Below are 23735 nucleotides of genomic sequence, written 5' to 3' on the forward strand. Positions count from 1 at the left end.
GATCCCTGTGATCCCAAAATAGCCTAAATGTGTCTTTTAAATAAGAAATAACATTTAAAAATATTTTTTGCAGTAATCACATTGTAATGTATTTAGACTGATTGGTTATAGATTGGTATTAAAGTGTGACTCGATTTGTGTAATAAGAAGGGTGTGATCATTATATATATTTATAGAAAAATTTCTGAAGAATACACGATAGTTTCTTAGGAATAATTGCCTTGGAGGAGTGGTAACAGGAAGGCTAAGTGGCGAGGGAAACTTTTTATCTACAACTCTTTGTATTGCTGGAATGTTGTTGAACATGTATTATTTTTTATAATAAAAAACAAAAAGACCATTGACTGTTTTAGCAGAATTTGGCATTGTGAAGATTGTAAGTAGAACTAATAAACTGCCTAATGTGCTGGTGAAATCCAAGAATAAGTTATTTTTATCATTATAAATAAATAAAATTATATCCATAATTATAAAAATGAAGTAATATAGAGAAGTTGCTATTAAAATTATAATTAATCCAAACTACATGACAAAAGTGCTGGATACTTTAAAAATATAACTGATAGTTTTTAAGTCAGAGTAATTTCTATAAAAAATGCCAATAACAAAAGTTGAAAGTGAAATTCCTCTATAGTTATACCACGACTGAAGTTTATTTATTGCTGGTGATTTGGTGAATATTTTTCTGGAACTTTTCCTATAGGACTGCATAAACCTATGTGCAATGGTACGCATTTCATTTCTTAAATAAAAATGAGATTGTATGCACTGTTCTGTAACATGCTTTTTCACTTAATATATTTATATAAAACCAGTGCATATATACTTATTCTTTTTGATCACTAAACTGTTGTACCATAATTTATCTAACCATGATATTGATGAGAGTTAAAGTTGTTTGCTTTACCTTGCTATATTGAACGTTCCTATACACATATCTTTCTCCACTTGTGTGTTTCAGTGGAACAAATGACTAGAAGTAAGAATTGCTAGTTGAAAAGGTGTCTTCATTAAAAAATTTGGTAGACAGTGCCAGATTGCCCACCCATGAAGTTCTATTATTATATTCACTTGCACACCCTCCCACAGGGTTTGGTAGTACCTATCTTCCCATACACGCTCTAACACTTTGCTGCTCTGATATGAAAATAGTGATATTGTTTACTTTATTTATTACTATGGTTGAAAATCTTCACATGTTCATTAGGCATTTATAGTTCTTTTTATTTTATTTTTTCCTACAGACAGAATAGACCTAGGCCCGTCACCTAGGCTGGAGTACAGTGGCATGATCATAGCTTACTGCAGCCTTGAACTCCTGGGCTCAAGCAATCCACCTGCCTCAGCCTCCCGAGTAGCTGGGACTGCAGGCACACACCATCACACCCAGCTATTATTTTATTTTTATTATGCTTTATTTTTATTTTTGTAGAGATGGGGGTCTCACTGTGTTGACCAGGGTGGTCTCGAACTCCTGGCCTCAAGTGATCCTCCTTCCTCAGCCTCCCAAAGTGCTGGGATTTTAGGTGTGAGCCATTGCATGTGGCCGCCATGTATAGTTCTATAAATTGGGTATTCACCTCTTTTTGCCCATTTTGATACCTTTTTCACTTTTTATTCTTGATTCATAGATAACTCTTTATATATTTTGAATGGTGATTATCTTTGTAGTATATAAGGCAAATATTTTCCCCATTTATGTCTTTGAATAGTGTTTTATGCCAAAGAAGCATTAATTTTTATGTAATTTTTTATCAAAATTATACATTTCTATAGTTTAAAAAGTCAAAATTTTCTTCAAGGCTTATAATGAAAGCCAGCTGTCTCCTGCCTCGTATCTATACTCCCACTCCCAATTCCTGCTTCCCACAGGCAACCACTTTAAAGTTTTATAGATGTTTTTCTCTGATTTTTTTCTTCCATATTTCTAAACAGCACGCTATCTGAATATTTCAGTTTTAGATGAAAGATGACAATTTAGCTTTCTTACATACACACACATTTTCTCCCTATCTTCCAGATATAGTTATATCATAATTTTGGTTGTCTCAACAGACAGTGCTTGCATTATTATGACTATGTATATTATTCACAGCTGTGATTTTTAGTGGACTTTGATTGAATTTACTTTCTCTGCATAACATTTTATTTTCCCTAGAGTAAATTGTTTCATTTATTTTATAAATATATATTAATTTATTCCCATATGCTATTCTAGAATTAGAAATATCCTCTTAATATGTTCAGATGTATCAGATAATCTGTCAATTTCATCTTTTTCTTGAAGACCTCTCTGTTGGAGCGCTATGTTCTCCTGCTCCCAACCACAATGAAATACCACTTCACATACGTAAAGCCACATGCAATTATATATATATATCATTTCTTAAATAAAAAATTGGATTTGATTATGTGTACTATTTTGCAACATGCTTTTTCCACCTAATATATTTATATATATGATCAGATTGGTACTTATATAATTATCTTATTCTTTTTGACCACTGAACTGTTATTCTCTGGGCATCTTCTGCCCAGTCATCATCCTGATTATTCCCTTTCAGCATCATCTTAGAGATTTGCATTTTTGTGTAGCAAAAATTTTTTTTTTTTTTTTGGAGACAGGGTCTCCCTTCTGTTGCCTCGGATAGAGTGCAGTGGCATTATCACAGCATCACAGCTCACTGCAACCTCAAACTCCTGGGCTCAAAGGATCCTCCTGCCTCAGCCTCCCAAGTAGCTGGGACTGTAGGCATGCATGCTACTGTGCTCAGCTAGTTTTTCTATTTTTTGTAGATACGAGGTCTTGTTCTTGCTTAGGCTGGTCTTGAACTGGCTTCAAGCAGTCCTCCTGCCTTGGGCTCCCAGAGTGCCAGGATTACAGGCGTGAGCCACCACGCCCAGCCTGTGTAGCAAAATTTAAAAGTATTTCTTTGAGTTTCTGCATTTTGTGTCATACTTAAAATCTGAGATTATAAAAATATTCACCCATGCTTCTAGTGGCTTCATAGTTTTATTTTTCTCTATGTGGAAATGTAAATTATTTTGGTGTAGAGTGATAAAGATTTTCATTTTTTTTTTACTTTGACAAGTTACCTGTCCTTATATCATTTTATTGAATAAGTTATTTTTTTATACTGATTTGGGAGGCAACCTGTCTCATATATTAAATATCCTAATATATTTGGTTCTGTTTTTGAGACCCCTCCCCATTCTATTTCATTGATCTGTCTATTCCAGTGCCAGGTCTCAATACTTGATTTGCTGTAGCTTTATAGTTTCATACCTGATAGGACAAGTCCTCCTTCATGACTCTTTTTTTTCCCCCCCTCTGAATTTCCCTGGCTATTTCTTGGATGTTTATTCTTCTAGATCAGGAGTTGGCAAACTATAATCTGCAGACCAAATCTGTCCTGCTGCTTGTTTTTGTGTAATCTAGAAGCTAAAAATGGTTCTTAAATTTTTTCAGTGTTTGGCGGAAAAATATTTATGGACATGGGAAAATTATATGAAATTCAAATTTCAGCATTCGGAAGTAATGTTTTATTGGAATGCATGCTCATTCATTATGTATTACCTATGGCTGCTTTCATGCTGCAACACAGAGTTGAGGAGTTACATCAGAGACCATATGGCCCACAAAGCCTAAAATATTGCAGAAACTTTATGGAAAAAAAATTGCTGACCTCTGTTCTAGATCAAATGTGAAACAATTTAAAAGGAAATCTATTGGAATTTCATATAATATATAGATTAATTTAAGGAAAAATAATATTTTCAATATTCAGTCATCAAAGAACAAAATATATCTTTCATTTATTCAAATTTTCTATTATATCTTTTGTGGCATTTTAAAATTTTCTTCCATCTGGTTCTTATACATTACTTTTATTATTGATAAATTTATTCCTGAATTTTTTTGGGTTAGTTGTTAATGAAATTGTTAAACGGATATTTTCTCCCACCCTATATATATTTTTTCTTTTTAAAAAATTTTAAAAATAAAATATATTAATTATAAAAATAGTGAGGACATAAGGTCCTTCTATAGCAACATTGCCATCTCAATCAGATAATTGAAACAACAAAGAAAATGGAAATTATATACTTAGCAAAAATATAGTTGATAGTAGAAAAACTATTTTCTTGGAATTTTAGATTATCACTTCTTTTTTGAAATGTCTTATAATCTAATTTGATTGCTATAGCAAATGTTTTGATTATGGGTCAAAGGCAAAATGACTAATTTTCCCATTCAAACTTACTTTTTTATTAAAAATATGCTTGCATATAAAAATTTTAAACAATACACAATATAGAAAGTAGATGTCCCCAATCAAATAAAAATGTTACCAACGTACCAACTTTTCCCCCAGTATACAGCCACTGTAAACAGTTTGGGCATATTCTTCTTGATTTTTTTCTTTATCCTTTCTAACATTCATATTACTAATGTTATTTTAAAATGTAATCACATCTGAGGATGGGGAGATTCCATAAAATTTTTTTTTAAAAAGTAATCACATGCATATAACATATGCATAGTACATATTAACAACACTTTAGTAGGTCTCCCTTCCGCTAGATCTGCTTCTGGTTGTATCAGCTACACAGTAGTCAAATGTGTAATTGTACCAATTCCTTTCTGATGGACATTTGGGTTGTTTCCAAATGTTTTCTATTACAAACCATGCTGTAATTATCTTTATAAATAGCATTGTGATTCATTTTCAGTTTATCTACTCTAACTCGAAAATATTCCAGCTTAGGGACCCTCTTTTTTCACAAACTCCTAGCAGTGTAAAATCTCCTTTAGTTTAAACAACATTATTTAAGAAGTTCTTATGTATTAATATAAAGCAATATGCTTGCTGACTAGTAGTCTTTTTTGGTTTCTGTTTCTGTAATAATAAAATAGCCTCACTTTAGCCCTGGTAAGAGAGTGAGATCCTGTCTCAAAATATAATAATAATAATAATGATAGCTTTTGTCTAAATGAGCTTACTAGTATAGTGTGGCTGGCCAGTGTGTACCCAATCACTTGTAACTATTACATTACTAATTATTTTGTTTGAAAAATGTTAGTTGTGACTATAAACTAATAAATTTATTTGCTTTGGGCTTCCAACAGATTACAGGGAAATGGGTTGATGATCAACTATGTGAAAAAAAGTATATATGAAATAGTAGCAAAATGCTGTTTATTGGTGGGCTTGTGCCAAAACAGATCTTTTATCTGCTAGGCAAAAATACATATTTTAACAAGGGAACAGACAGAGGGTTTAATATCTTATTGGGCATCCTGATATTCCCAGTGTGCTATCTTATTTTATTATTCATGAGCTAGCAGCATCAGCTTCAGGAAGTGATGGTAACATAAAGTTATTTTTAAAAACATAAATAAGTCATAAAATTTTATAAAATCACTATTCACTAAACTTGTGATCCTAAATTTTATGAGACATAATTAAGAGTTACAAAGAGTTAATCATTAAGTGGAAAAATGTTAAGCTTTATTAATAATGTAAAAATGTAGATTAGAGTACTGTTCAGTATCTTAATTATTATATACCTTTTGGTACATCAATTCCACTTGCAGAAATTTATCATAAGGAAATAATTATGAGTACATCACCACTATGTAATTCCAGAACTTTTTCATCAACCCAACCAAAAACTCTATACCTATCAAGCACTAATTCTCCGTTCCCTCCTCTCTGCCTAGACCTCTCATCTACATTTTGTCTCTGTGAATCTGCCTATTCTAAATATTTCATACAAGTAGAATCACATAATATTTTTCCTTTTGTGCCTGGCTTTTTTTACTTAGCACAATGTTTTCGAGGTACATCCATGTTGTAGCATCTATCAGAACTTTATTCCTTTTTGTGGCTGAATAATATTCCATTGTATGTATATACCATATTTTATTCATCCATGTATCTGTCTGTTAATGGGCACTTAGGTTGTTTCCACCTTTTGGCTATTGTGAATAATATTGGTGTCAGCATTGGTATACAAATATCTGTTTGAGTCCCTGTTTTCTTTCGGGTATACAATTAGGAGTAGAGTTGGGAGTCATATGGTAATTTTATGTCCAACTTTTTTTTTTCCTTTACTGATGGGTTTTGCTCTGTCACCTAGGCTGGAAGGCAGTGGTGTGACCATAGCTCACTGCAATCTCGAATTCCTGGGCACAAACGATCCTTCTGTCTCAACCTCACACATAGATGGGACTAAGGTGTATGCCACCACACCTGGCTAATTGTTTTTAAAAAAATTACACACTTTGTCTTGCTTTGTTGCATGGGCTGGTCTTGAACTCCTGGCCTCAAGCAATCCTCCTGCCTTGGCCTCCCAAAGTGCTGGTATTACAGGCATGAGCCACTGCACCCAGCCTATTTAACTTTTTGTTTGTCTTTTTGTTATTGGATTGTAGGAGTTCATTCTATATTCTAGATATTAAACTCTTATCAGATATATTATTTGCAAATATTTTCTCCCTTGATAGTGTCTTTTGAAACACATAAGTTTTTAATTTTAGTAAAGTCCAGTTTATCTACTTTTTCTTTTGTTGCTTATGTTCTTGGTGTCATTATTGGGTTTTTGGTTTTTTTAATTTTTTATTTGGTTTTTCTTGGTAATTGACTAATGAAAAATTATATATATTTATGACATATAATTTGTGATGTTTTGATACATGTATACATTGTAGAATGATTAACTCAAGCTAATTAGCATACCCATCACCTGATTTCAGCTGAAATTTTGTATCTTTTAACCAAGATTTCTCTAACCCCTTATGTTCCCAGCCCTTGGTAACTACCGTTCTACTCTCTGCTTCCGTGAGTTCAAAATTTTTAAATTCTACATATAAGTGAAATCATACAGTTTTTTTGTCTTTCTGTGCCTGCCTTATTTCACTTAGCATAATATCCTCTATGTCTATTCATGTTGTTGCAAATAACAGGATTTCCTTCTGTTGTTTTTTAAGAGTTGGGGTCTTGCTCTGTCACCCAGGCTGGAATGCAGTGGCACAGTCATAGCTCATTGTAGCCTCAGGTTCCTAGGCTCAAGTGATCCTCCTGTCTCAGCCTCGTGAGTAGCTGGGACCACAGGTGTGTGCCACCACACCTAGCTAATTTTTTCTTTCATTTTATTAGAGATGGGGTCTCACTATGTTGGCCAGGCTGGCCTTGAACTCCTGCCTCAAGTAGTCCTCCTGCCTCAGCCTCCTGAGTAGCTGGGATTATAGGCACAAGCCACCGCACCTGGCTGCAAAATTTTCTTCTTTTTTTAAGGCTGAATAGTTATTCAATTGTGTATATATGCCACATTTTCTTTATCCATTCATCCATTGATAGACACTTAGGTTGATTCCATATTTTAGCTATTGTCAATAATGCTGCAGTTAACATGGAAATACACATATCTCTTTGACATACTGATTTCATTTCCTTAGGGTATATACCCAGAAGTGGAATTCCTAGATCATATGCTAGTTCTAATTTTAATTTTTTAAGGAACCTCCATACTGTTTTCCATAATGGCTGTTCTAATTTACATTCCTGTACAACCCCTGTACGACAGTGTACAGGGGTTCCCTTTTCACCACATCTTCACCAACACTTGTTATCTTTTGTGTTTTTGATAAAAGCCATTCTTACAGGTGTGAAGCGGTATCTCAGTATGGTTTTAATTTGCATTCCCCTGATGCTTTTGGTGTCTTATTTAAGAAACCATTGCCAAATCCAAGGTCATGCACATTTGACCCTATATATATTTTTAAGAGTTTTATAGTTTTAACTCTTATGTAAGTCCTTGATTTTGAGTTAATTTTTTTTTATATAGTGTAAAGTAAGGGCCCAACTGCAGTCTTTTTCCTGTGGCTACCCATTTGTCCCAGTACCATTTGTTGAAAATACTGTCCTTTTCCTGTTGAATACTGTCCTTTTCCTTGTTGAAAATCACTTGGCTATAGATACGAGGGTTTAGTTCTGGACTGTCAGTTCTATTCCACTGCTCTATAGTATGTCTGTCCTTAAGCCAATACTACGCTGTTTTGATTGCTGTAGCTTCATAGTAAGCTACAGGAAATGTGAGGCCTCCAACTTTATTCTTCTTTTTCAAGATTATTTTGGCTATTCTAGGTCCTTTGAAATTCCATATGAATTTTAGGCGAGATTTTTCCATTTCTGCACAAAACACCATTGGAATTTTGATAGGAATTGCATTGAATCTGTATATTGTTTTGGATAATATTGTCACGTTGACAATATTAAGTCTCTTAGTCCTTGAACACAGGATGTCTTTCTATTTTTTTAAAATATTAACAAAATGTTTTAAACATGCAAAATATAATCAATTTCATGATCCTATCACTCCAGATTAATTTTTTAAAGAAATAAAACATTATTTTTGTATCCTTTCATAGTCCCATTTCTTTCTATCCACCCCAAATCCATTTAGTCTCCTAAAGTTGGTATATATCCTTCCCTTTACCATTTGTACTCTGATTTGTGTGTGCTTCTACAAAGAGTACATTTTTGTACATTAAAATTTGCATAAATTTCAACATATCCCACATATAATTGTTCAACTTGGTTTTTCCTTTACTGTGTTTTTGAGATTTATCTGTATTGATAAACGTAGATCAAGTTCATTGATTTAAACTATTATATAAACTATGATATAATGTGGTGTTACATCATTATGATTATACTACAATTATCCTTTCCCCTGTTGATGGATGTTTAAGGTGTTTCTTATTTTTTACCATTACAAAAAACTCTTCCACGTGCCCATGAAGGAGTCATGCTATACGCACATCCTCAACTTTACTAGATATTGCTAAATTATGTTGATAAAATGATTATAGAAATGGTTCCTTTTTCCTTTATTTCTGAGCAAAAGTATGGTCTTGATAATGACTGGTAATCACTGTTACAATAGAAAAGACACTGGATGAAAATTAGAATGGGATTGAGCTCCAGAACTGACTGAGTAATTTGTGTCAGGTTATTTCATCTATCTGACTCTCAGTTTCTCCATCACCAAATTAAGGTCAGATTGTGTATGATCTCTGAATTATTTTCCAACCTTGATGTTCTGTCGTTTTAATGCTAATGATGTGTTGGACGTTGAGAGAAACAGAAATCGTATGTTTTAAATGAAATTAGATCTAATGAAAAATGAATGTCACTAGTCCCTAAAATCCCTAAGTAACTCCAAAGTTCAGTTCAGAATATCCTCGTGGCCATTTACCATGCTATTTGTGTGTACTCTACGTTAATTCAAGTTATAGTTTTTAAATAATTACACAATTAAATGTTTTCTGATTTGCTTAATTAGTTGTATTTCAATAGTACTTTTTAAAAGATATTTTAAAATGCAAAATAAGGTATTGAATTTGCATTAGGGTTAATAAACCCTTTGTGGACTAACCTAAAAACCTAAATTCCATATGAAACATTGGTTTTTGGATAAAAACATATTTTGATTTATAGATACCTAACTTAGAAATGAACATTTGGAACCTAACTCTTTTGCAACTTGGAGGCTTCCTGTAACGTTAATTTCAGGAACTCCTAGGCAAATATGCAGTATATGGGTGGTGTGTACTGTGGTGGAAATTAAAATGTCATTGCTAAAAGATTTGCATTTTGTGGGCTTGGAAGGGTCTGGAACTTCCTTCTTAGGCTTTGTTTTCTCCGCTAACAGACTCATTCATTTTACTACTCCTAGAGAAAGGCAGGCAGGATTAGAGGCATGGCAAGGAGAAAGTTTTAAGAAATACTGTATTTTGCAAAAGGGCAAAGATAACTTCAAGGGCAGTGATGATAAATAACTTTGTTGGCTTAGTCACCAAATAAGATAGAGCCATAATTATTTTTTACAGTTTGATTTCGTCATAAGAAGTCATTCTAGTTATCCTTTAATATAAAAGCTTTGGTTTTCATTTCCCTAAATTTTGGCCTTAGATTACTGGACAGTTTAGTCATTTCTGTTATGTAAAAGTTTACTATTGAAGTATCTGATACAACCTTATAATGGGGTTGTCAAAAAACCATTTAAATATTGGAGGGTCCCCTCTTTTCCGGCTGGAACCATGGAGGGTGTTGAAGAGAAGAAAAAGAGGTTCCTGCTGTGCCAAACCCTTAAGAAAAAGTGAAGGAATTTCGCAGAGCTGAAGATCAAACGCCTGAGAAAGAAGTTTGCCCAAAAGATGCTTCGAAAGGCAAGGAGGAAGCTTGTCTATGAACAAGCTAAGCATTATCACAAGGAATACAGGCAGATGTACAGAACTGAGATTCGAATGGCTAGGATGGCGAGAAAAGCAGGCAACTTTTATGTACTTGCAGAACCCAAATTGGCGTTCGTCATCAGGATCCAAGGTATCAATGGTGTGAGCTCAAAGGTCCGAAAGGTGTTGCAGCTTCTTTGCCTTCGTCAGATCTTCAATGGAACCTTTGTTAAGCTCAACAAGGCTTCAATTCACATGCTGAGGATTGTAGAACCATATATTGCATGGGAGTACCCAAACCTGAAATCAGTAAATGAACTAATCTACAAGTGTGGTTATGGCAAAATCAATAAGAAACGAATTGCTTTGACAGATAACGCTTTGATTGCTCGATCTCTTGGTAAATACGGCATCATCTGCATGGAAGATGTGATTCATGAGATCTATACTGTTGGGAAACGCTTCAAAGATGCAAATAATTTCCTGTGGCCCTTCAAGTTATCATCTCCACGGGGTGGAATGAAGAAAAAAACAACCCATTTTGTAGAAGGTGGAGATGCTGGCAACAGGGAAGACCAGATCAACAGGCTTATTAGAAGAATGAACTAAGGTATCTACCATGATCATTTTTGTAATCTGGTCAGTTAATAAACAGTGATTGCTTTCTAAATAAATAAATAAATAAATAAATAGATAGATAGATAGATAGATAGGGTCCCAATATATATATATTAGAGGGTCCCAATCTTAGGTGAAGTTATAAGAAACAGCCTTGTTCTTTCTTTGTAATAGAGCTGAAAATACCTTTTTCAGCTTTTTCTGTTACGCCTTGCCTGACCTTCCTACTAGGATCCGTTGGTGGGCTATTTAGCTATGAATTTTAAACTCTCATTTTTTGAAGATTTCTTTTTGCTTGCGTTTAACTCTTTAAATGGCTATTTAGCCTCTATTTTGCATTTTTCCCTCTTTAAAGGTTAGAGATTTTTTGGCAGTTTTATTTTCACTCTAGATTTTAATACAAGACTCAGCAAATACACATTTTTTTGATTGATAAAATTTGCATCTGTTGTGTTTCCCCAAATGTATTTTTTCCTCCATAGTCTTTCAATACTCATTATGGTTTTGTTGTGTTAGATCATGATACTACGGGCCTTTGGTTAAAGATCAGTGTTACTCAGTAGCCAAAAATATTGTAACACTGCAAGGTTGTGACAAAAGCTGTTAGAGACACACAAAAAATTTGTGCTAGAAGTGATACTCTCCTTTTTCTGTTGATTCAGTATGCAACTGTGGACAGTTAGTTTTCTTTAGCTTTGCTTTCATTTCTTCATTTGTAAAATCAGGCTAACATGAACCAAAATCTTGTAGATTTTGTGAATAATTCAATTATAAAACATTTGTAGGTTGTGACAGTTATTAGTACTAAACCCTTAATAAATAATTTTAAGAAACTGTTCCCTCACTATCCACCTCCTTACCCCAAGAAAAATCTTACTTTATTGTAATTGCCCAAGGTATGGTTAGTTGTAGATTATATTATAGAAATATTATGAGCAAATATTATAATCCAAAATTTTGACATTGTTTTTCAGAATCACAACTGATTATATTAGGTCATTAAATATGAAATATTCGACTTCAAATCAAAAGTTTAGTTTATTATATCTCAAAGAAGAAGCAGTACAATTAATCAGAGTGTATGCCTAAACTATTGACACAGTTTTGCCATCTTCACGGTAGCTTGTTTATGCCAGCAGCAAAGAAGCCTGGAGAGTGAGTGGCCACAAAATCGTCAAAGGCGTTTTCCACAGCTTGTTGAGAATTGAGTATTTTTCCTTGCAGGGAGTGTTTCAAAGCTTGAAAGAAGTTGGTGCAAGGTCTGGTGAATATGGTAGATGATAGAGTTTCCAAGTCCAGCTTCTGTAGTTTGAGCAGCATTGTTTGTGTGAAGTGTGGTCAAGTGTTGTCTTGCAAGAGGATTGGCCTGTCTCTGTTGGCAGCTTCATCACAAGCATCCTCATCTTTTCATCCAATTGGTTGCAGTAGACATCTGTAATCAATTGACCAGGTTTCATAAAGCTATAGTGAATAATGCCAGCGCTGGACCACCAAACAGACACCATTAGCTTTTTTTGATGACTGTTCAGTTTGGACTGTGTTTTGGCACTTCATCTTTATCCAACCATTGTGCTGAATGCTTGTCATTGTCAAAAATAATCCATTTTTCATCACACATCACAGTATGGTGTAGAGATGGTTCACCTTTATGTGGTGATAGAAAAGAAAGGTAAGCTTCATTGCAATTTCTCTTCTGATGCTCATTTAATTCATGCAGTACCCATCCATCCAGCTTCTTTACCTTGCCGATTTGTTTCAAATGGTCCAGTATTATTGGAATAGGAACATCAGACCTTGCTGCTGCTTCACGCGGTTGAGATGGATTCACTTCCACTACAGCTTTTAGCTCATCGTTATCCACCTTGGTCTCAGGTCACCCACATGGCTCATTTTCAAGATTAAAATCACTAGAACAGAACTTCTTAAACATTTCATCAATGTACTGTGCATTCATTAGCCACATCCTTCCCAAACACTTTGTGGATATTACAAGCTGTCTATGCTGCATTGGTTCCACAATGGAACTCGCACTTGAAAATAACATGAATTTTTGACTTACCCATGGCTTCACAAAAATTGCTCTAAAAAACTTTGAAAGATAATCACAACCCAAACCGTGCGTTTGAAAGAATAAGGATGTACCTTCACAATAAAAATAAAACAACAAGTGTCAAAGTGAAATGTCAGAGATATCAACTGTCAAACTTAGTACTTAAGGAAACTGGACATTTCATACTTATTAATAATAGCCTAATATTAATATAATTTAACCATATTTCTTCTGTAGACTTTTAAACAGTCTTGACAAATGTTTAATTTATAGGTTAAAGTACTAGATTTTGTTTTAATGTTAAATCTTTGGAATTCAGAAACTTAATTAGGATATGTCTCAGTGTTTAATTCATTTTCCCTGGTATACTATGTGCCTTTTCAATGTGTAGCTTCAAGTTTTTCTTATTTCTAAAAATTTTAGAAAAACATTGTCTTCAAGGATACTGATTACCAGTATGTTCATCTTTCATATCTATAATTTTCTTTAATTTTTTTAACTTTGTTCAGGGTCTTCTTGTTTTGTTATTTTTTTAAATCTATACCCAGTGTCCCTTACCATGTCTTCTTCAATATTACTGGTTCTTTGTGCGGCTTCCAGTCCACACTTCGTGTTAGTAGTGTTTTTTCTCCCCACATCTCTCTTGACTTCTATTAAGTCATGTTTTAGTCCTTGTTTTGGTTCATGATATCTTCCATTAACTCTTATATCCCTGCTATGAGCTCCTGTTTTATATAACAATTACTTTATTGAGTTCTTTATTACTATTTTTTAAATTCACTGGCAATGTATCCTGGCACAACTTCCATCTGCTGTATGACAACTTTTTATTTTCTGAAAAGAGTCCTTCACCTGTCATTTATTTTTCCTATTTCTGATGTTTTATTTATTTTTTAATACTATTTGTACATAGAACTGATGCTGGGTTTTTTTTTTAAATAATTATTCAACTCTAAATGCGATTAATCCTCCTTTGTCCTTTGGGATTCTTGTGAAGAAGGGCCTACGACCATGTTTCAGGTTAGTAAGTGTTTTCCCCACTTCATGGTGAAGATCTTCATGAAAAACTTATTTGTGAGTCCTTTTTGCCTTTATTTTTACTAAGAAAACATTTTTGTAGTTTTATTGCATTAATTTTGAAGTCAAGGCCAATACAAACCTTTTCTGGACACAATTCATTAGTTGTATTTTAAAAGTACTGCATGAATATCCATGAAACACTTGTAAGAAAAAGTAGAGCTCTTGAGAATCTGTGGGTGTCTACATAGCCCTTGTAGATATAGCCAGTAGCTATTACTTATGGATGGACTGGGGAAATAACGTAATTGTAAAATGTCTTATGAATGTAATTAGTTTTCCCACTGACTTAAAACTCTAAATCCAGAATATACTAAGGTTATCTTCTCTATATGATTTACACATTCTTAACTTCTTTCTGTCCTATACTTTAAATCCTTCTTCCATACTCTCCCCTGTAATAGGAGAAAAAAATGATCAACATCAGCTAGCAGATGTGGTAGACCTATTTATATGACTAGTAACAATATAAAGGTGATTATAAACATTTAATAGGTTATATCAAATAGATATTATATATTACATGGGCAGATGATAGAAATCTATCCAAGCAAAACTGTGAATATTTTTTATGTTGCCTTTTTTTGTTTCCTGTGAACTCCATGAAAAATAAGATACCAATCTGGAACAGATTTAATATTGCTGTTTCAACAATTTCAGGATGCTGTCCAAATTCAGTAATTTTTCTAAGATACAGTTTTAAATAGAACACTTTGTGAAGCTTCATAGCATGTGAAGAACTTACCTTATTTATATGTTTGGAGATGAACACATTTCACATTTCAGAAGCATGTATACATAGCTCACCAAATGTCAAAACCAACGAAAACCACATTGTTAGTAAACATAAAGCTGTTAAGTTAGGTGTAGGGGAGTTGCCTATGAGAGGAAAGAATAAGAAAAGTGTAAAAGAAAAGGAGCAAGAAAATCTCAAGTTTTAAGCTACAACAATAAATGTGGATAATTTCCTATTGCACGCACAGCCAGGAGGAAGAAAAAGAAAAACACCATTTGAGTTAGGGAGAATGAGTGGAAGTGGGCGTGGGGGAGTTATTTCAAGAAATAAAATGAAAGTAAAGACTTGACAACTTATAACTTGTTTATATATCTGAGAACTTTAGGGTGTCTGTATTTGCTTTTACAAAATCTACGTTGTTGGCATTTTAAAACAATGTAATTCAAAGAGGAGAAAGAAAAAGTTTCAGGAACTAAATCTGAGCACTTAATTAATTAAGACCATCCAAATATCATAAGGTATTGGAATATAGACTTATTCTGCAGTGTCCACTTTTTCCCAGAGCCATTTTTGGGTGGTACCCTTGCCATGTAGAAGTATTGATATACTCGGTCATACACTAAACTGGGAATCAGATGCCATTCATAAAAATATTGAAATTATGATAACTTCCTATCTTACTAGGATATTAAAATAATTGTGATTAAGTATTTGAAAGCACTTTATAAAAATATAAGCTTTTAACGTTGTTATTTTTTAAACAAACAAACAAAAAAAGGCCAAACTTGATCTCAGCATCTTTTAAGCAGCTGTTGGGAACAAGTACCAGCAGCTATCTTGTAGTGCCAAACCCTTTTTTTTTTTTTTTTACTAAGACCAGTACAGATGGTAACAAGCCTTAAAACTACTCATTGGAGCAGTATGCAGCTTAACATTTTTAGCATTTGAGTAATAAGATACCATTTCCTTGGGTAGGAAGTTCAGCATTTAGATCTCTTTTTTAAAGAAAAGAACTCCCTGAACTGTATTAACAGTTCATGGAGGAAACTGTGGTCTCTAGCTAGTGGTGGAACTCTACTATCAAGTGTTTGGAAACTTAGGTCTAACAGCAGGAGGAAAGAAGGGGTAGCTACAGCTGTGCTCTCAAACCCTGTGAAAACACACACACACACACACACACACACACGTATATACACACTCTCATCCTTCCCATTGCTACATGATAACTGAATGCAACAGTTTCTGTTTCCAATTGCGGTTCTCTTTCATTTCTGTTTAAAACAAAGACAGCAGGTCAGGGAACTAAACTAAATGTGACTGGTCAGAGGAGATGTGAGAGGGTTGGTGAAGGAGAGAAGCCAGGTGGGGAGAGAGAAAGAGAAGAGAGAGTGTACAAGTGTATAGATGGCAATCCCTCCGAGGTTAGGCCAAGAAAAACAATTGCATTCCCTTGGGAGCCTAAGGTCAAAGTTAGACCACTGGTTAGATTTGAGATCTTTGCTTTTTGTTTTATAGATGATTTCAAAGAGAGAGTATGAGGAAGCCAGTGACGGAAGGGGTGGGGGAGGCGGGAAGGTTGATTCATAAAGTGGTAAAAACAGCGCTGAAAACCTCAATACTTCTTGCACAATTAGTCAAGAGATGTGTCAGCAATTCCTGAGGCAATGATACAACCTATATAGTTTAGTTATGACAATCATTATTTTCAATTTCAACATAATTACCAATGTTTTTTGAAATATCTACAACTGTGTTATCTACCATGACAACTGCCAGTCATGTAGGTATTTAAATTAAAATTAGCTAAAATTAAAATTGTTTTCATTTGTTGCACTAGCCACATTTCAAGTGCTTAATAGCCACATGTTGTTAATGGCTACTATTACTGGACAGTCCAAATGATACACTGTTTGCATCAACATGGAATATTCTAGTTGAATGCACTGATCTAGAACAAACTCTGAAAAGCAAAGTTTAATGTTAAGTATACCTTATCTACTTTACAACTGAATGATTAACTTAAGCCCAAAGTACAATATGTGAAATACTTACCTTTTGGTGATGGAACCTACCATTGTGGCTTGGTTATCCAAGGCATAAATATTAATAATAATATTTTTTAAATGAACATTAGGATCCACTAAATAAACATAAGAACAGATCCATGTTAATTTTAGACTCAAGAACTTGAGGGAAACACGTATGGACAAAAAAAAAATTATGAAAAGTTTCACGTCCATTCACAATCCTTAAGGATATATGTCAAGATGAAAAATTTAGATAAAACATTGATATAATTAAAGTTATTGGTAAACAAATGATAGAATAAGAAAAATCCAAATCAAATAATGACACAGGATCCTTTCTACATTCTTTATTATTTTAGGAAAACATGGTGTCCTTTTATAAATATCTGAAAAGTGATTCCTGTAGCAAAATTTGAGCATCAGTGAAGGAAGAAAACTAACCTAATTTTTAGCTCTAATAAAGTAATGAGTGCTACTATATTAGAAATTACTATATCCAAAGCAGCAGGGGAGAAAATCAAATGACAATTGAGCCAACTTTTTCATACATATAAAAAATATTTTAAAAAATTAACAGTTAAATACTTCATAATTTATATTTATGCTCTATGTAGACCATCCTATTTAATTATTTCATTTATAGGTAGTAATGGATGGAGTTTACTGAATGCTTATTCTGTGCAAGCGACCTTAGCACTTTACATACGTTATCTTATTAAATCCTCACAATACACAGTCCTATGAATTAAATACATTTATTGTGTCCATTTTACAGATGAGGAAACTAAACTTGGAGAGATCTGAAACTTGCCCATGGTCATGTGGCTAGTTAGGGATAGACCTGGGATTTGATCCCAGTTCAGCTTTAATCAAAATCCATGCCTTTACCCTTCCAAGTAGCAGACAGAAGACCATGCTATTAAGCAGAGTAGGATTTAAGTCCTTGCCTTTCTAACTCCAGGTGATGTATTCTTTCTAGTTTGCCATATGCCTTTCATATCAACTGAAAATAAGGAGGGAATGGCCATAATTTTATCATATCTAATGAAATTCTTGAAGTCTTTATAAGCACAGTCAATTTTCCTAAGTTTATTACACATCAAGATTTGAGGACACTGAACAAATTACTAAAAACACCACAACTTAAACTAAAATACAAGTTGTGCATATGTGAGATTCAAAAGTCAAGGAAACCAGACTGTGGAATAGGAGCATCTAGACAATGTATATAGTAGAGTAAAAGATCAAGGATTTTCTAGCATTCCTTATATTTACAGGTTTGTAGCACTTTAGAGCTCATAGGGATCCTGCAAATCTTCTAAATACAAAATTGTTCATTTACCAGATAAGGAAATTGTGACCTGGCGAAAGTAGGTGATTTGACCAGTTAGTGACAGATCAGAACTACACACTAGTCTTTGGGCTGTCCAGTTAAACACTCTCACATTTTCTCTCCAGTGTCAAGACTCTGATATCCAAAGCAGAATCAGCAGTATAATATAATAGAACTTACCTTCTGCATGAATCGTCATTGTTTATAACATTAGCCACTTTAACCTTCTGATATAAAGTAAGTTTTACTTTCTGATTCAAGATCTCTCCACTTTTATATGGTTTCTCTGCAGTGATCTGTATTATCTGATACGTGGTATATTGTACTTCAACTAAAAGATTCCCACAATTATTACATTTATTAGGTTTCTATATTACATGACTTATCTGTTTATTACTGAAAGTTAATCACGTGGTTTCCTTGGATGTGTTGAGTCAAAATTCTCTACCAATTCCTGTTACCCTTCCACGTCTGCCCCTCCCCCTACATTGTTATTTTCTCTACTGAAACATAGGCTGGTTTCTGCAAGGTGAGAGAATAATTTTACAGATCTTAATAGTATGCTGTTTTGAGTTCTCAATTAATATTCCTTAAATTAAACTATTATTAAATAAGCTGATTATTTAGAAAACAATATAACTCAAATATAGTCTTTAAGTACATAGGAATCAAATAAATACATATCTTTGTGTCAAAAAAAAATCAAAAGCGTTGGAGCAGCAGAGATGGTATTTATCAGTGGCTTATTTTAACACTGTCTTCATTTCAGATCACATTCTTATTTAGAGAACATTGTAACCATGCAACTTGTTAAGTATTTAGGGAGTTCCTTATGGTAAACATAAATTGTGATAATTTTTCTAAACTGAGGTATGAAGAAATAATCACATATCATACCAAGAAGTTTAGGAAGAGGCAATTCATAATTCAACACCAAGTGGTGAAGGCCTCTTTTTGGTTAATATATTTCATAGTCAGCCTAGTTCAAACAGCTTGCGTCTCTTCCCTGAGACCTTTGAGGGTTCTAGTACTCAGTATGAGAAATATCACCAAATGTGACATTTCTGGAGAGCAAAAATTAAAGGGAAGTACATTCTCTTTAGTTTTCTTTAGTGGAATTTCCCTCTAAGTGAATGAAATATAATTCAGCTGGTTGAATCACTGAACTATTTTATTGCATTGGAACTCATAAAAGAATTTCTACTGAAAAACACGGCTTGCCATTTCAACAACTTAAAACCGTAGCCTATTAAATCATTTCATAACAAAGTGGTATAGATAAGTGACTTCACTGAACAGTGCCAAGCTCTGTTCTGCAAAGTGGTATTGGCATGAGAACGCAAAAGGGAAGGGCAGGACCAGGAGCATAAAGAAAGTGTATCATAATGCCCAACACAATAAAGTATTCAACAAATGTTGGTTGAATCTGAACTGAGTATGATGTTATCTTGGCTCTATCGATAAACATAGAAAATAGGAAACACAGTTTATTTTTATTGTTAATAATAGCTAATAGCTAAAATAATTATTGTGTGATTTGATATGACAGCCTTCTACTTGAAATATCTCATGTAATCCTTATAATAATGTATAAGTTATGGGTATTTTGATTATCCCTGTTTTACCCATGTTAAAATTGAGACTTGGAGAGGTTGAAGTTACTTGACCAATACCATAAGTTAGGGGCAGAAGCACAATTCAAACACAGGTAATGTTGCATCTGATTAATGTTCTTAACTAGCACGACAGACTGCTGTCAGTAGTTGGCAGCAGAGATGAGATGGTGCCAAAACCTTCCAGGCTACACTATCGTTCATTCTGAGACCTGGGGCTCTTGACCTAATTTTCCCTCTTGCCAACATTTTGCTCTGCCTCCTGTCACCTTCAACAGTGTGAGTGTGGTCAGTAAGGTGAAGATAGTACAGGTCACCCTGATTTCCTTGCCTGATCTGGGCACAAAGTCATGCTTTGTTTTATTTTCCCCAATTAGAGATGAGTGAATGAGAACAGAGGCTGACAAACACCTACTAGAAAAATGTCTGAAAACATACAAATATTGGAATGCATCTTGAATTTAATTTTAAATTTTATTCATAAGTAATATAATTCTGTGACAGTTAAAGGGGAATAGTCTGAGAAGAAAAAAATTATGATCACAATATGATCATCTCCAGCTTTTCTTTTGACACATTGATCCTTGTCCTGCTTTGAACTTTGAATATTCTGACCACTACTTCAGGCTTTAATAGCTGCAATTTTAAATGAAGAAGAAAATATCTTTGCTGAATCCCCTTTCATGAATTCTTCTAGCTTTGGAGAGGAGTATACCCACAAAGTACAGGATTGCATGTAGTGAGAACGGTCCTTAAAATTTCAACAAACACTTAAGCAAACTTTTGTTATCAGCTTCCCTCTGTACCAGGTGTTCTGCTAAATACTAGCATTTTTTTGGTTTTGTTTTTAGCTTTCATTAGCTATTTTCCTTGATGTTTCCACCTCTTTGCAGCTTTAATGGAGCCTTCCTTGATGGTGACATTTGCAGCTGCTTGTGGCATTATACTATATCTAACATTTATCAAGCACTAAGGGAAACTCAGGCAGGTGGATGTAGAGAGGGAAAAAAATGTAGAGCTAAAATATTTGTATTTGAAAGAAACCTAGATTTGGTCATTTCTGGCTGTATGGGGGGCGGTTAGAGACAGAGGGAGAAAGGGAAGGTCCTAAGAAAAAGAGATGAGCATAGAACAAGGAAGTAATTAGACCACAGACGTCTAGAATTGTTTAGAAATGGAAAGAACGATAGAATTCAGTAGGAAAAGAGCACTTGGAAAAATATCCATCAGTATACTAAAGATTTTCTGTGTTTGCATGCACGAGTGTGCACATGCTATAGTTAGATTATTTAGAAAACTTGCTCTGAGTTCACTTTTACTTAGAGTCGGTTTTAGGTTAGTGAGCTTTCTTCACTATACTAATCCTTGCCTCTTTGGTACTCAACTCCCAACCCTCCCACACAAACACAGCATCTCAGAATTATCTCTTTTATCACTTGATATTCAGCTCACATTCACTTTCTGAGACTTTTGGAAGTCACCACTCAGACAGATGCAAATGCAGTGCTACGCCTGCCAAAGTGCTGAGCAGAAAAGAGACTTTCTTTTACACCTTCCATCTTTTGAGCTTTTGGTCCTGCTCTTTCAATTTTTGCTAGATAGTAAATGGGGGAGATTGTTGTTGTTCAGATGAACATGAGTACATTTGCATTACTGTGCTTGCTGTTTCTAGCTCCAAAGAGATTCTTTACAATTTCCTTATCAGCAAAGGAATCGCCTTGATTTCCTTTGATGATGTTTCCCAGCTGATATCCTAGACTTAGCACAGAAGCAATTCATACCCTCCTGAAATGGCTCTTGCCCAGTAATTCTGCTTTATTTGTATACATTCAGCTTTAATTACGGGTTAAGGGGATGGATGAAGAAGAAAACCCAAAATACCCACTGTCCCCAAGTTGAGCTCTATCAAAGAAGCTTGACTCTCTCAACAGAGGCTTGCAGGAATACAATTATATCATAACTGTTTTTTTTCCTAGTTGTCAGCCACCAAGATAAACACTCAAAGTTTTTTTATTAAATAACCTTTAGTAATTTAAACTGAACACAAATAGAACATCTAATAAGTCATAAAATTGTGAGAAACCTTAAGTACGTTAGACGTATAAAAAGCATCTCAAAACACATTTTGTACCTTTTTTGATTTGCCATCATGGGCTATAATTTATTGTTTGTTTTTTTTTAAATGGACACTACTGTATTTGACCTCAAGATAGCTGTAAGAATAAAAAAATTGCAGGAGTCTCTGTTGAATGTTTTGTACTAAATTGAGAGAAGTTTATGTAGGAGAGAAAAACAGTGGTGAAACAAGTGAATATTCTTTAAAGGTTTTAGAAAGCCTTAATGGTTTGTATATTTGAGGGATACTAATTTTTGTTTATTTTAACTTTTTTGGTAGAATTGTCTTTTCAATTTAATCTTGTATTTTTAACCGCTTGATCTTTAAAGAACTTTGACCTGTGTAATTTGTATATTTAAAAATTGTAGTATAGGTTAATGACCTACTGACAGATGGCAAGATTTTAAAGGAGGAAAAAACCTTTTGACTAGTAAAATTGCCCAAATTTTACTAGCAAAATTAGTGCTCCCTTATCTAACTTTAACACTTCCATGTTACTGATTAAAATTAAATTATTTGGATCATTGGGAGATGGACAACAATGGCATTTTAAATGTGTTTTTCCTTTTCTACTTAAGTTTAAGTAATTGATTCTGATTGAAGGTATTGCCTTGAAAAAAATCTGGTTTTATAATCATGAATTTATGGGAGGAGGAGATAAAATTAGTAGTAATAACCTTACAAAAGTCCCCATCTCATTGCATCTTTCAGCTGCCTAGCATGCTCTTTTCCTTCCCTAGATGTAAATATACATTTTAAAATCATAAAAATATGGGGACAGAAAAGATTTTTAGATCATCTAGTTCAAGCCCCTCATAAAACTAAGGTATTAAGAAAACTTGCTGAAATCATTTTGTTGTAATAAATCCTAGATCTTAAAAAAATTTTAGTATGAGTAAAATAAGATAAGCACAGAGTTCTGGGTCCGATGATCATGGTTAGAATTATATGCATTTTGATTGATGTGGCCAGAATAGAATTTAAAAGTATTATGAAATGCTTTGTCAAGTAAGGTATTATTCACATTCTTGACTGTTTCTGTTTTGACCTGTTGGATCTAGTCTTTGACTTTAGCATTGTGTTTTCTTCTGTGCTGTAAAGTGTATATTCTTTGCCCATCACGCCAAGCCTTTTTTTTTTTTTTTTTTTTTACTTCAAGGTTTGTGTCTTTGTTCCTTATGTCCGTCTGGGATAAGTGGGCTGTTACTTTTTAATATAATTATTTCTAGATCTCTGTAGAAGTTAGCTTCCAAGAATAGTACATTGTACTTGCAATGACAAAACTTACTCTTTTTGAATAATTTGGCTCAACAGATTTTCTTTTCTGGGCTTTATTCAAGTAATAATCATGTATAATCATAATCACTCTGTGGTATCATGCAGGCACAAGGAAACACAAGGGCCATGGAAGAAACCTACTGGTTTGGATAACGAGAGAAATATGAAATGCAAATGGCTTTCTTTTTAACAAATATAAACGTTAGGAGAGCAGTACCTTTTGGATGTAGATTATGGGCTAGGGCATAGGACTGGGTAAGAACAACACAGTGTATGCCCAAATATAAGGTGATCAAAAATACAAGGTTAACATCCACTTTTCATAATAAGATTGTTTTTTAAAGTTTACTAGTCACCTTAAATATGTAAACTTCCAGAAATGTAAATGAAAAAGTCAAATATCTATGTAGAATATTTACTGTGTTGATTTATATGCAAGTTTATAGTAACATTAATTTTAAAACACTGTGTTTTTCATTCTCATTTTATTTTCTTCATCTATATCTTCAACATTGCTATCTTTGTCATCATTATTATTACTTTTTTTTTCGCCAGAGCATATCATCTTCACTTCTGTCTAGCTGTTTTTGAACCTGTATACGATGCTGTAACAGGAATTTTTATTCCAAAACAAAAGAATCCAT

General features: G+C 33.8%; 2 protein-coding genes across 3 annotated transcripts in view; both read left to right on the top strand.

Annotated features, from left to right (window-relative positions):
* The window catches only part of TAOK3 (TAO kinase 3), a 162457-nt gene that overhangs the window by 37807 nt on the left and 100915 nt on the right, over positions 1 to 23735 (top strand). The gene's annotated exons all lie outside the window — the stretch shown is intronic.
* Positions 9913 to 10909, top strand: LOC123626150 (60S ribosomal protein L7-like). Its single transcript, XM_045535036.1, has one exon. It carries the CDS (start codon positions 10226 to 10228, stop codon positions 10850 to 10852), a length of 627 nt encoding a protein of 208 aa, XP_045390992.1. The 5' UTR covers positions 9913 to 10225; the 3' UTR covers positions 10853 to 10909.

This window comes from Lemur catta, chromosome 21 (assembly GCF_020740605.2).
Source record: "Lemur catta isolate mLemCat1 chromosome 21, mLemCat1.pri, whole genome shotgun sequence".
In the NCBI taxonomy this organism is placed as follows: Eukaryota; Metazoa; Chordata; class Mammalia; order Primates; family Lemuridae; genus Lemur; species Lemur catta.